Consider the following 14,270-nt stretch of genomic DNA (forward strand, 5'->3'; position numbering starts at 1 on the left):
TTAGGATTCTTTGTTCTAATTCTGTAAAGAATGTCGTTGACCTTATTTCTTATTCCAATTCTGATAGTAAGGGTTGTAATAAAGTGTAGTATTCTAGAAGCCATAAGAATCATTTTGTTTTAACAGTTTATTTTTCTATATAATTTAGGAAATTCACCAGGAGAATCAGTTACCAGCAAAGTGGAGACAAATCAGATAAGGAGTGCTTTGTCTCCAGAGCCAGCCCACTTGCTTTCCTCATTTGAGCCAAAAATATTTACACAACTACAGGTAGGTATCTAGTGAAACAGCCAAACACCTTTGTCTTTCTTCCTCAATCTCCTCTCTTCTTCTTCTAGGGATTTTGCAGAATTGTTGTAGAATTATGATAATGATCAAAGATGTTTTCATTATTTCCTGAATTTTTTGTGTCTTGATTTAAGATAATAATTTTTAAAATATGTTTCAAAAAAGTTTGAGTTGACTATGCATGCAATAAAATTTAGTTGTATTATTTTTCCTTTGGCCCTTGTTTCTGTCCTCACTTAATATTTGTTAGTAACTGTGCCCTTATATTTTATTGAGACAATTTTCTGTCAAAAGAGTACTATATCCTGGAAGAAAAATCATACATAATAAATTCAAACATTTTGATATAACTCTTTTTGGTTTAAAAGGGTTTGCATTTGCAACCAAGATTCACCTCTCCTGATGGATCACCGGCTCCGGTATCAGTAAATAACCATCCGTCCTCCAGTCCTTCAAGACTTCTGGATTCAGTAGGAAGTGCTGTAATGAATAATAATTCTCCACTGCTTGGTCAGAGTCATAGTCTTCAGACAGATTCATGCCTAACACAAAGCAGTAGTGTTGCATCTACTGTGGGCAACCTTCCAGGACCAGATCAAAATCTGGTTGCAATGGACCAGCTGGTAGAAGTTGGAGATGTTGAGGATGCAGAGAATCTGGAAGGAAGTGTTCATCGGATTCTCTTGGAAGATGTGCAGAACATTCCAATACAGATTATAGACAGCCACTCAGCTCTCAGTAAGTTACAACTACTTATGGTTTTATTTTTTTAACCTTCATGGACTATCATCACTATCACATTACAGAAAAAACTAGAATTTCTACTCATTGGATTTATAATATATAAATAAATCAAGTAAAAATATGAGAAAAAGGGAAAAGATATCAGCGTGAGTTTTGTAACTTTTAAACTTTTTAATTTTTTTCTTCATATCAAAATTATTCATTCCCTAGTTGCCTAGTTTTACATGAAAAATCTGTGATGTGAAAGCGGGAAAGTCATGTTAGAGTACATGAAAGAAATAAGAGAAATTGAAAAAATAAAACTATTTTAGTGTAAAGTTATTCTGGAAAAATTTATGTACACACGAACAAAGAAAAATGGAATGAAGTAGGCAGATATAAAGATTAAAAGGAAGATTTTTGAGTCATGGACTTAAATGTTAAATTCTACGGAAATTGGAAGGTAACTAGTAAGACGTGAGTACTTCATTCTAATCCAAGACCTTGCTACCTTCACTTTGTAATACACCCAGTCAACATGGTAGTAGAGTCTGTTAAGTCCTGCTTGACCTAGCTGTGTCACTTCTTTTTAAACAGGTTATTCTGGATTAGGCACTGCTGTGGACAAAGATTAGCAGATTGCTTTGAAGAGCAAAAATCTTCATGGAAATTATCCTTAGAACATAGAAAGTACTTTCTCTTCATTCTTAGCCATCATTCTTCTGGATAAGGAAAACTGTGAGATAGTTCCTTCCAGAAAAGAATCATTGTCTTTTAAATTTATTGGGAGCATTACTTTTAAGAAAACTTATCCAGAGGGCTGTGGCAGTTGTCAATATTGAGGAAGTTTGGTAGAAGGGCGGGAAAGGAATATATATGAATTACTCCTCACAATGACTGCATGAAATAGTTGGTGGTGTCCCTATTCTACAGATGGGGGAACTAAGGCTCAGGGAGGTTAAGGAATTGCCTAAAGATCACATCTAGTAAGTGACAGAGCAGAATTCAAACCCAGATCTGTCTGCCTACAAAGCTGCTTTCCATTCTAACGTGCTTCCTCCCTCTGGGTCGTGCCAAGGTATTTCTGGGAGCTCTAAGTCAGAATGCTTTGAAGGAGACCCTCTTTGGATCTGAACTTGCATGATTTATCAAGTTAGATCATAATCTAAGGGACTGCTTCACCTGAATATGCATTCTCAGAGTCACTCAAATCCAGAATCCTCCTGGTGTTCTCTGTGGCTTGGATTAAACACCAGTACACCAATATATGACAAGCATTTGCTGTGCTCAACACACTTCTCTGAGCAATATGGTTCCCTATAGCAACTGAAAAACTGATATTCCTGAGAAAGAGAGAGAAAGGTTTGGTCTTAGACATCCCACCTGCCAGTTCACCATAGTGATGCTGGTATACTACATTTAGATTAATTTGGTCGTAAGTACTTTGAAATCAGAAGGGTAAGTGCACTCTGAAATGTGTCAGAAAAGCAAACACGTAGTTCATGCAGCTAAGTCAGAGCTGTGATTTAACACGTGGCATATTTTTTCTAAAGTTCTTATGTAGTAAAGTTTCTTAGGGAGAGAACATTTTCCTTGATATATGACCTCATATGGAAACTATATAGGAATGGTAAGACATCTGTGAATTTGTAACACATATGCCTGCTGTTTGCAAAACAAATCATTTTCAAATAATGGAAGCTTCCTGACTTTTATTCACACATCTTTTTAAAGACGGTTAAGTATGAGATATTCCTCATATTGTATCAAATTATGAACTGCTTTTTTTCTCAAGGTATCTTTAGAAGGAATAACTTTATAGTTTTCTTGATCTCTTCTTTTTTTCTTATTAAAAGCATACTGACGGAATTTAATATGAGTGACCATTAAGATGTCAGAAGCACGGAGTTCTCAAATATACTGGCTGCTTTTCTAAATTACTTGGTTCTTTTTCTAAACTACTGTTTTTTGCTTTGCTTCTAAATTCATATGATTCTAAACAGTATAATGTTAAAAATTATATTAACCTTTAGGGTTTTTCTTTTATGTTTGGTTTTAAAGTTGAAGAAAATCCAGAAGGTACCATTTCTGTGAACCAAGTTAAGCAAGAACCCAAAGAACCAGCATTGTCTATGGACACAAAAACAATTTTGGACTATAAGAAATTATCTACTACGTAAATTATTGAAGCTTTTCAGACTTTACAACTCTGGTGACTGCTGATGTCATAGAAAAGAAGGTGAATATAGTCAAAGTGCGGCATTGTGATATATGGACTGAAGACTGGTTCAATGAGCAGCTTTGGTTTAAAACTGATATGTTTGTTGCCAATTCCATATTTTTACCTTAAGAGATATTTTAATCCCTTTATTTTGTATAATTCTTATGCTTTTTGATTATCTGATGAGGAAGGCCAGTATTTCAAAAGATCATCTGAACTTATTCATGGTAATATAGTCTGAACACAAATAGTTATCTAACTCATCCCCTGGAAATATCCAATTTGGGTTCTTAAAAGACAAACAACAACAAAAACAAAACAATGTGTGAATGTATGTTTGTGTGTGTGTGTGATAACTTTTTTTTAAGTTCTAAAATGACTTATTCAATCTTTAAAGTTGTGAGGAAATTTTTTAAATTGGCAGACAGGTGAGAGAATGTTTGTTGTCTGTGTCAGTTGGAAAGATAAAACAATAGACTCTACATTTTAACACGAAGCCCAGCAGTCATACACGTGGAAACTGTGGTTGCATTTTAGCTTCTTCCCTTCTAATTTTTATGTTTATAACTACAAACCGATAGCATCCTAATGGTCATCTAGTAGAAATTTGAAGTGTCTTGGTAAGTAATGAGAATTTTAACTTGAATTAATCAGATAAGCAACAGAAATAAATGTGTATTGCATGGATTTATACAGTATTGTAGGCAAAACACTACTTATGTCAGAGAGACATAGAAATTGAGAGAATTCAGAAAGAATAATACAATTCTCTGGTGTTTACAGATAATTTGGGGAGCTTTTTGATATCAGCAGAGGATTTTTCCCCCCTATTTTGTACTGAAGATTTAGCTCTGGTTAGAAAGGAATTTGAGTTGTATTTATTTTTCTATGCCAGAGTTCTTACTGAATCGATGGAATTAGAATTTATAGTATTTCAAGGTAAGTATTTATAGTTTAAAATTTGGTTCATATTTAAAACTTTAAAACAACTAATGTGTTATATTTGCTTGTTGAGTAAGTATATGTACTTTAAATACCGAATAAGTACTAATCAGTATATTCATTATAAGTTTCTGTTTTCTGGAAGGTTGGTAAATTAGAAATGTCAATTATAACTGTCAAGAAATCAACTAATGACTTTTTTCCCCCAGAGGCCATTTGTGGGTATATTTAAAATTTTGTTTAAAAATAATGATTTTAAATGGATATAAATGTTTAATATTCAAAGCATGCAGAAAATAATAAGAAACTTAACCTTAATATTTTAGATGAATATGAGTCATTTTTGGCTTTTCTAAGTCCAATCTCTCATTCTTAATTTACTTGAATTATTTCAGGTACATGACATGTATCTAAGCATAAAGCACTGTTACATTAGAAGTGGGTGGAATTCTAAAATTCCTTGCTCTGTAGATTTATATCCTATTTAATATAAAGTTTATTATTTATACTGCTATTTAATGCAAAGTTAACATTCCGTTACGTATGTGATTTTTAGTAAGAATTGCTTCTCTTTTGCCTAAGAATTGAAAATATTTGATGTTGGCATTTATAGAGGCAGGCTGCCAAATCTGATTATGTTATGCTAAGTTAAATACAACTCTTAGTTACCTCAAACCCAGAGTTCTCTTAAGTCTGCATGAACTTAAAAGGAAGAAGTCCAAATTAATTTATAGCTTATTGTAGGCAATATTCTTTCATTTGTTATTTGTAGTTTTTATGGAAACTTTTTCAAGATTTTGAATAATAGCTCTTCATCTTTCAGTAATGGTAATGGTTTATTATTAAATACTTCACCAGTTGCAGTATATTCTTTTGGAGACATTCCTTTCTGTTTTGATGTTGAGTTGCTAAGGAGAAATGCTTGTTAAGATACAGACTCCAGTCAGTTGCCCGTGAGGATGAGGGATGTCGGAGGATTCAGACTTTGGCACTTGATCAAGAACAAAACAGTTTAAAAACATTTCTCTCACTCCGTTCGATGTGAATGTCTCTTCTGATACTGTTTTTTTATTATGAGGACAGAAAGTTACAGTGCATCCTCCCCACAAACCAAAAATAGAAGAAGAAAAAGAGCATGAAGAAGGTTTAAATCCCTAATTGTATACTCTTTTGGTTTTTAGGTAGAAACTGGAACTATCAATATTTTCATGTAAGTATTTCAATTAGTAGCCTTTTAAAAATGGTTTCAGATTAGTTTTTAAAAATTCATTTGTCCTCTAAATGCATGTTCAGTCACAATATGTCAGTATTGTAGTTTAAAGGTGCTTAGAATTGCTTTTTAAAAAGTATGTTTACATATTTAAATATTCAATTATTTTCTAAATGCAAGGGTATTAAATACAAGTGCATAAAATTTTTAGTAGCTATATTTGGCATTCTCCTAACAGCTCTACAGCAAAGTTTAACATTTGCTCCTTTGTGTTGTGTATTACAAGGTATAATAGCTAAAGTAGTAAGTTGGACGTTCAAAATAAGCAGTTAGGAATTCATAATTACAGCTGAGCTTGTTTCCTCGTGGTTTTCGTGTTCCAAGCCTCCAAGGGAACTTTATGTGTCCTACGGTGGATTACAGATAATCATCGCCATGGTGGGCCTTTCCTTCAATAGGAATTTCTGTGTTAGCATTTAACGTAATTAAAAGGAAAAGCTTTCATATCTTGTAAAGGTAAATGTTTTCTAAAAGTCACAAATGTGATAGAAAACAGGTTTTGGGATCTGGTCCTGCCTTAAAGTTTCTAATTTTGAGGCCCACCAGCTTGTGTTTCATCTTTATTGCCTGTTAAAATACACACTTAATCATGCAGTGTGAGAAAGATGTTTAATTTGTACCAGATTTTTTAAAAAGTTTAAAAAATGTGTATATATATTGTAACTTAATGTATAGTGTCCTTGTTATAATGTAATTTTTTCATTAAAAAAATCCTGTATTTTTTTCTTAAACTTATTAGTTTTCTTTTTATACTTTTCCTGGAGCTAGTGGTAGTTTTGTTCATCTTGAACATACTCAATAAACACTTTAATACCTGAGAATTTTGGCTAGAGATTTATGTTAAATTTGGAACCTGAAAGTTTTTAAGCATAACTACCAGTAACTCCGGTTATCATCACATTTGGGGATATATATATGCATTTAGTACTCTCAACTCAGCCAGCCATCCACATTTTAAAACAATGTGTGTAATAAGGTATAAATAGTCCCTTTTTCCCCACATTTTGACACTGTGAGATCTTCAAGCACAGCTTTATATTTTAGCAGTAATGACAGAAGTATGTAACTTCAAAAGGAGGGATCATTAATTTTTTCCCTCTGCTTTTTCTGCTTTATTCCACTCTGCCTATTTTTCAAGACCATAGAACATCTTACTTTCTCCAGAAGGGGGACTGCAGTGACTTCTCCTCATCAGCTGATTTAGGCTTTAGACATCTTAAATGATATGTTGTTCTGATGTCTAGACATTTGTAATTCTGCTTAATTAACTTAGTCGTAATGGCAAAGCCTTAGTGATCTTTTGCCACGTACATATTAACTATAAATTCTCTTGTTAGATAATACAAAATTCACTGTCAACTGAATTCATAAAACTTGAGGAAGAAGAAAATTTAAAACTAGAATTGAAAAAATCTCACTTATTAATGGATGCTAAATTGATTCATTAGAAAAATAAATGGATTAATATGGAAAACCTTTGAGAATGTGATATGGTTATGAGAGTGCAGGAGATATGTTGTTTAATGGTACAAACTTGCAACTAGTGTGTGTGAGTATATGTATATATATTCATGCATAAGTCCTGGAGAGCTAATATACAGCATAGTGATTGCAGTCAACAATACTGTATTATAAACTTCAGAGTTGCTTAGAGACTAGATCTTAATTTTTCTCACTACAAAAAGGAATGATAATGTGACATGATAGATATGTTAGCTAATGCTACAGTGGGAATCGTACTGCAAAATATAAATTATCAAATCAACACATTGTACACCTTAAATTTACACAGTTATATGCCAATTATATCTCAATTAAAGAAAAAAGAATTCTAAAACCAGAGGACAGAGTGAGAGTCTGATACCAGCAGAATTTTTATCTTTAAATATCTTTGTTGAGGTATAATTGACATACAATAAACTGCACATATTTTAAGTGTGCAGTTTGATAAGGTTTGATATGTGTATACATCTATGAAACCATCACCACAGTCAAGATAATGAACATATCCATCACCCTCAAGAGATTCCTAGTGCCCCTTTGTAATCCATCCCCACTTCTCCCTGCCTCTCCTCCTCACCCCACCCTCCCCAGACGACTACTGATCTGCTTTCTGTCACTAGAGATCAATTTGTTTTGTCTACAGCTTTGTATAAATGAAATCATATAGTCTAAACTGTTTATCTGACTTTTGTCATTCAGCATAGTTATTTTGGATTCATGTGTGTCACAGGATGTATGAATAGTTGATTCCTTTTTACTGCTGAGTAGTGCTCCATTTTATGAATATACCATAATTTGTTTATCCATTCACCTGTTGATGGACATTTGGGTTGTTTACATTCTTGGTATTACAAATAAAACTGCTATGAACATTTAAGTAAAAGTCTTTGTATGGACATATGCTTTCACTCCTCTTGGGTAAATATCTAGGAGTGGAATGGCTGGGTCATATGGTAGGTATATATTTAACTTTTTAAGAAACACTCAAATGATTTTCCAATGTGATCGTACCATTTTACATTCCTATCAGCAGTGTATGAGAGTTTCAGGTGCTCTATATCCTAATCATCACTTGGTATTGACAGGCTTTTAAATTTTAGACATTGTATTAGGTTCGTAGTAGCATCTCATTGTGGTTTTAATTCCTGTTTCTTTAATGACCAGTACTGTTGAGCATCTTTTAATGTGTTATTTGCCATATGCATATCTTCTTTAGTGAAGTGTCTGTTTGAATCTTTCACCCATTTTTAAATTGAATTGTTGTTTTCTTATTATATAGAGGTTTAAAAAGTATATTCTAGATACAAGTCAATTATTAACAATACAATTTACAAATATGTTCACCTGATCTGTAGCTTATCTTTTCACTCCCATAACAGAATCTTTCAAAGGGCAGAAGTTCTTAATTTTGATGAAGTCCAATTTATCTTTTTTTCTTTATGGATCATACTTCTGTGTTGTATCTAAGAGATCTTTGCCTAACCCAAGGTTAAATTTTATCCTACTTCTAGGAGTAGAAGTTTATCCTACTTCTGTTCGTTTTACCTTTAGGTCCATGATTCATTTTGAGTTAATTTTTGTATACATAGTACAAGGTATAGATTGACTTATTTTTTTTGCGTATGAATATCCAATTGTTCCAGTATCATTTTTCTTAAAAGACTATACTTTCTCCGTTGAATTAATGAAAAATCCCTTATCTTATATATGTGGGTCAGTTTCTGGATTCTCTGTTCTCTTCCATTGATCTATTGTCTATCTCAATGGTCTCAACTGGGGCAATTTTGCCCCCAGGGGACATTGGCAAAGTCTGGAGACAGTTTTAGTTTTCACAACGAGGGAGATACTACTGGTTTCTAGTAGATAGAAGCCAGAGATGCTGCTCAACATCGTACAATGCATAGCACAGCCCCCACAAGAAAGAATTCTGGCCCCAAATGTCAATAGTACTGAGATGATAAACTGTCTGTCTTGGTGTCAGTACCACACTGTCTTGATTACTATGCTTTATAATAAGTCTTGAAGTCAAGTAGTATAAGTCCTTGCATCCTCTTCTTTTTCAGCTTTGTTTTGGCTATTCGAAGTCCTTGGTTTTTTCATGTGAATTTTAGAATCACCTTATCAATTTCTTTCTTTCTTTCTTTCTTTTGAGGAAGATTAGCCCTGCGCTAACATCTGCTGCCAATCCTCCTCTTTTGCTAGGGAAGCCTGGCCCTGAGCTAACATCCATACCTATCTTCCTCTTCTTTCTATGTGGGACGCCTACCACAGCATGGCTTGACAAGCGGTGCCATGTCTGCACCCGGGATCTGAACCCGTGAACCCTGGGCCGCCGAAGCAGAGCATATGAACCACTGCACCACCAGGCCAACCCCATCAATTTCTTAAAAAAACGAAACGAAAGCCTGTGGCATTTTGACTAGGATTATGTAGAATATATAGATCAATTTAAGGGTAATTGAAATCTTAATATTGATTTTTTGATTTTTCTCTGCAGTGTTTTGTAGTTTTCGGGGTGCAGAGCTTACGTATATCTTGTCAGATTTATCGCTAAGAACTTATAAATGGCATTGGCTTTTAATTTCAATTTCTGATTTTTGTGTTATATAGAAATACAATTGATTTTTTACATGAATCTTATATCTTACAACCTCGTTAAACTCACTTATTAGTTCTAATAGCTTTTTGGTAAATTCTATCAAATTTTCTAGATAGATAATCATGTTGTTTTACATCTTCCTTTTCAAATCTAGATGCCTTTCATCTTGTTTTCTCGACTGTTATGCTGGCTAGAACCTAAAGTGCCATTTTAGTTTGAAGTGGTTAGAGTGGACATCCATGCCTTGTTTCTGATCTTAGGGAGAAAGCATGTAGTCTTTCACCGTTGAGTATGATGTTAACCATAGGTTTTGCATATCCGTTACCAAATTGAGGGAGATTCCTTCTGTTCTTAGCTTGCTGAGAGTTTTTATGAGGAAGGGATATTTGATTTTGTCAAGTGCTTTTTCTGCATATATTGAGATGATCATGTGGCTTTTCTTTTTTTACCCTCTCATATGGTAAGACATTTTGATTGAATTTCAAAGGATAAAACATCCTTGTATCCTTGCATTCCTAGAACAAATCATACTTGTTCATTGGGATGCATTATCCTGTTTTACGTATTGTTGAGTTTCAGTTACACGTAATGTTATTATTGATAGGGTTGGGTTTAAGTCTTCCATCTTGCTATTTGTTTTCTATTTGTCCCACCTGTTCTTGGTTACCCTAGTCTTCCTTTTCTGCCTTTTTTGGTGCAATTGAGCTTTTTCTATGATTCAATTTTACCTCCATTACTGATTTGTTAGCTGTAACTCCTGTTATTTTTTTTGGTAACCATTAAATTGTTCTCTTTGTGTGTGTTTTGTTTATCTTCCACGTATCAGTGAAATCATATGGTATTTATCTTTCTCTGTCTGGCTTATTTTGTTTAACGTAACACCCTCAAGGTCCATCCATGTTGTTGCAAATGGGACAATCTTGTCTTTTTTTATGACTGAGTAGTATTCCGTCGTATATATATACCACATCTTCTTTACTCAATCATCAGTCAATGGGCACTTGGGTTGCTTCCATGTCTGTAGTGAATACTGCTGCAATGAACATAGGGGTACATAAGTCTCTTTGGGTTGTTGATTTCAGGTTCTTTGGATAAGTACCCAGTAGTGGGATAGGTGGGTCATATGGTATTTCTGTTGTTAATTTTTTCAGAAATCTCCATACTGGTTTCCACAGTAGCTGCACCAGTTTGCATTCCCACCAGCTGTGTATGAGGGTTCCCTTTGCGCCACATCCTCTCCAACATTTGTTATTTTTTTGTCTTGGTGATTATGGCCATTCTAACAGGTGTAAGGTTCTATCTTAGTGTTGTTTTGATTTGCATTTCCCTGTTGATTAGTGATGTGGAATGTCTTTTCATGAGCCTATTGGCCATCTGTATATCTTCTTCGGAAAAATGTCTGTTTATATCCTCTGCCCATTTTTTGATTGGAGTGTTTGTTTTTTTGGTTGATGAGTTGTGTGAGTTGTTTATTTATTTTGGAGATTAACCCCTTGTCAGATATATGATTTGCAAATATTTTTTCCCAGTTAGTGAGTTGTCTTTTCCTTTTGTTCCTAGTTTCCTTTGCTTTGCAGAAGGCCTTGAGTCTGATGAAGTCCCACTTATTTATTTTTTCTTTTGTTTTCCTTGTTTGAATAGAAATAATATTCAAAAGATCCTTCTAATACCTATGTCAAAGAGGGTACAGCCTATCTTTTCTTCTAGGAGTCTTATGGTTTCACATCTTACCTTAAGTCTTTAATCCATTTTGAGTTAATTTTTGTGTATGGCAAAAGATAATGGTCTACTTTCATTCTTTTCCATGTGGCTGTCCAGTTGTCCCAACACCGTTTGTTGAAGAGACTTTCCTTTCTCCATTGCATGTTTATAGCTCCTTTGTCCAAGATTAGCTGTCCGCAGATGTGTGGTTTTATTTCTGGGCTTTCAATTCTGTTCCATTGATCTGTGTCTGTTTTTTTACTAGTACTATGCTGTTTTGATTACTGTGGCTTTGTAGTCTATTTTGGAGTCAAGGGTTGTGATGCCTCCAGCTTTGTTCTTTTTTCTCAAGATTGCTTTAGCTATTCGGGGTCTTTTTTGCCCCATATGAATTTTAGGATTCTTTGTTCTCTTTCCATGAAGAATGGCATTGGGATTTTGATGTGGATTGCATTGAATCTGTAGATTGCTTTAGGTATATGGACATTTTAACTGTATGTATTCTTCCAATTGATGTGCACGGAATATCTTTCCATTTCTTTTATGTCATCAGCAATTTCTTTCAGTAATGTCTTACAGTTTTTATTGTATAGATCTTTCACCTCCTTGGTTAAACTTATTCCTAGATATTCTATTCTTTTTGCTGGGATTGTAAATGGGATTGTATTCATGAGTTCTCTTTCTGTTAGTTCGTTTTTAGAGTATAGAAATGCAACTGTGTTTTGTAAGTTGATCTAGTACCTTACAACTTTGCTGTTGTTGTTGATTATTTATAGTAGTTTTCCAATGGATTCTTTAGGGTTTTCTATATATAAAATCATGTTGAGGGGCCGGCCCATGGCCAAGTGGTTAAGTTCATGTGCTCTGCTTTGGCGGCTAGCAGTTTTGCTGGTTTGGATCCCATTCACGGACATGGCACCACTCTTCAGACCCTGCTGAGGCGATGTCCCACATAGCACAACTAGAAGGACCTACAACTAGAATATACAAGTATGTACTCTGGGGGGTTTGGGGAGAAGAAGAAAAAAAAATGAAGATTGGCAACAGTTATTAGCTCAGGTGCCAAACTTAAAAAAAAAGAAATCATGTTGAATAAGAGTGGCGAGAGTGGGTACCCTTGTCTTGTTCCTGTTCTCAGAGGGATGGCTTTTAGTTTTTACCTGTTGAGGATGATGTTGTCTCTGGGTTTGTCATATATGGCCTTTATTATTGTTGAGGTACTCTCCTTCTGTACCCATCTTATTGAGAGTTTTTGTCATAAATGGATGTTGGATCCTGTCAAATGCTTTCTCTGCATCTATTGAGATGATCATGTGGTTTTTATGCCTCATTTTGTTAATATGGCCTGTCACATTTATTGATTTGTGGATGTTGACAGATCCTTGTGTCCCTATATAAATCTGACTTGATCATGGTGCATGATCCTTTCAATGTATTGCTGGTTTGTATTTGGTTTGCCAATATTTTGGGGAGTTTTTGTGGAAGATTAGCCCTGAGCTAAGGTCTGCCACCAATCCTCCTCTTTTTGCTGAGGAAGATTGGCCCTGAGCTAATGTCTATGCCCATTGTCCTCCACTTTATGTGTGGGACATCTGCCACAGCATGGCTTGATAAGCAGTGCAGAGGTCCGTGCCTGGGATCTGAACCAGTGAACTCTAGGCTGCTGAAGCGGAGCGTGCAAACTTATTTGCTGTGCTACTGGGCCAGCCGCCAGTTTCCCAATATTTTGTTGAGGATTTGGCATCTATGTTCATCAGTGATATTGGCCTGTAATTTTCCTTCTTTGTGATGTTCTTGTCTGGCTTTGGGATTAGGGTGATATTGGCCTCGTAGAATGTGTTAGGAAGTGATCCGTCTTCTCAACTTTTTGGAATAGTGTGAGAAGAATAGGTGTTAAATCTCCTTTGAATGTTTGATAGAATCCTCCAGAGAAGCCATCTGGTCCTGGACTTTTATTTTTTGGGAGGTTTCTGATTAGTGTTTCAATCTTTTTACTTCTGATTGATCTATTCAGATTCTCTGTTTCTTCTTGGTTCAGTTTTTGGAGGTTGTATGATTCTATTTATCCATTTCTTTAGGTTGTCTAATTGTTTGGCTTATAGTTTTTCATTGTATTTTCCTATAATCCTTTGTATTTCTATGGTATCCCTTGTTATGTCTCCTCTTTCATTTCTAATTTTAATTACTGAGGCTTCTTTCTTTTTTTCTTAGTGAGTCTGGCTAAAGGTTTGTCAGTTTTATCTTTTCAAAGAACCAGCTCTTTGTTTCATTGATCCTTTACTATTTTTTTTCTTTCAATTTCATTTATTACTGCTCTAATTTTTATTATTTCCCTCCTACTGCTGACTTTAGGCTTTGTTTGTTCTTCTTTTTCTAGTTCTGTTAGGTGTAGTTTTAGATTGCTTATTTGAGATTTTTCTTGTTTGTTAAGGTGGGCCTGTATTGCTATGAATTTCCCTCTTAAGACCACTTTTGCTACATCCCATATGAGTTGTTATGGTGTATTTTCATTCTCATTTGTCTCTAGTTTTTTTTTATTTCTCCAATGATCCATTGGTTGTTCAGTAGCATGCTGTTTAGTCTCCACATGTTTGTTACTTTCCCAGCTTTTTTCCTGTAGTTGATGTCTAGTTTCATAGCATTATGATTGGGAAAAGTACTTGATATGATTTCAATCTTCTTAAATTTATTTAGACTTGCCTTGTTTCACAACGTATGGTTTATCCTTGAGAATGCTCCATGCACACTTGAGAAGAATGTGTATTCTGCTGTTTTTGGATGGAGTGTTCTATATATATATATCTGTTAAGTCCATCTGGTCTAGTTTTTTGTTTAAATCCACTATTTCCTTGTTGACTTTCTGTCTGGATGACCTATCTGTTGATGTAAGCAGAGTGTTAAGGGTGTTAAGATCCCCTACTATTATTGTCTTGTTGTTAATATGTCCTTTTAGGTTTGTTAATAGTTGCTTTATGTACTTTGGTGCTCCTGTGTTGGGTGAATAGATATTTATAAGTGTTATG

At 34.5% G+C, this 14,270-nt stretch overlaps 2 protein-coding genes across 29 annotated transcripts in view; both read left to right on the forward strand.

Moving 5' to 3' along the window:
• Positions 1-14,270, forward strand: part of CARF (calcium responsive transcription factor) — a 100,481-nt gene that overhangs the window by 48,583 nt on the left and 37,628 nt on the right. For 13 of the 28 annotated variants that reach the window (XR_011528536.1, XR_011528535.1, XR_011528553.1 and 10 more), the window contains 5 exons: positions 149-270; positions 657-1,026; positions 3,073-3,250; positions 4,016-4,171; positions 5,356-5,384. Coding sequence is in view for 2 of the 28 variants with exons in the window: in XM_008517380.2 (XP_008515602.2) it covers positions 149-270; positions 657-1,026; positions 3,073-3,191 (611 nt within the window). In the remaining 26 variants the exon portion in view is untranslated. Of the gene's footprint in view, positions 1-148; positions 271-656; positions 1,027-3,072; positions 3,462-4,015; positions 4,172-5,355; positions 5,385-14,270 lie in introns of those variants that run through there. The other 15 variants (XR_011528556.1, XR_011528544.1, XR_011528555.1 and 12 more) reach the window with 3 other exon arrangements.
• Positions 5,258-14,270, forward strand: part of NBEAL1 (neurobeachin like 1) — a 203,494-nt gene continuing 194,481 nt past the window's right edge. Inside the window, exon 1 of the mRNA XM_070580766.1 lies at positions 5,258-5,384. The gene's annotated coding sequence lies outside the window, so the exon portion shown is untranslated. The remainder of the gene's footprint in view (positions 5,385-14,270) is intronic.

The sequence above is a fragment of the Equus przewalskii genome, chromosome 17, assembly GCF_037783145.1.
Source record: "Equus przewalskii isolate Varuska chromosome 17, EquPr2, whole genome shotgun sequence".
Taxonomy (NCBI): domain Eukaryota; kingdom Metazoa; phylum Chordata; class Mammalia; order Perissodactyla; family Equidae; genus Equus; species Equus przewalskii.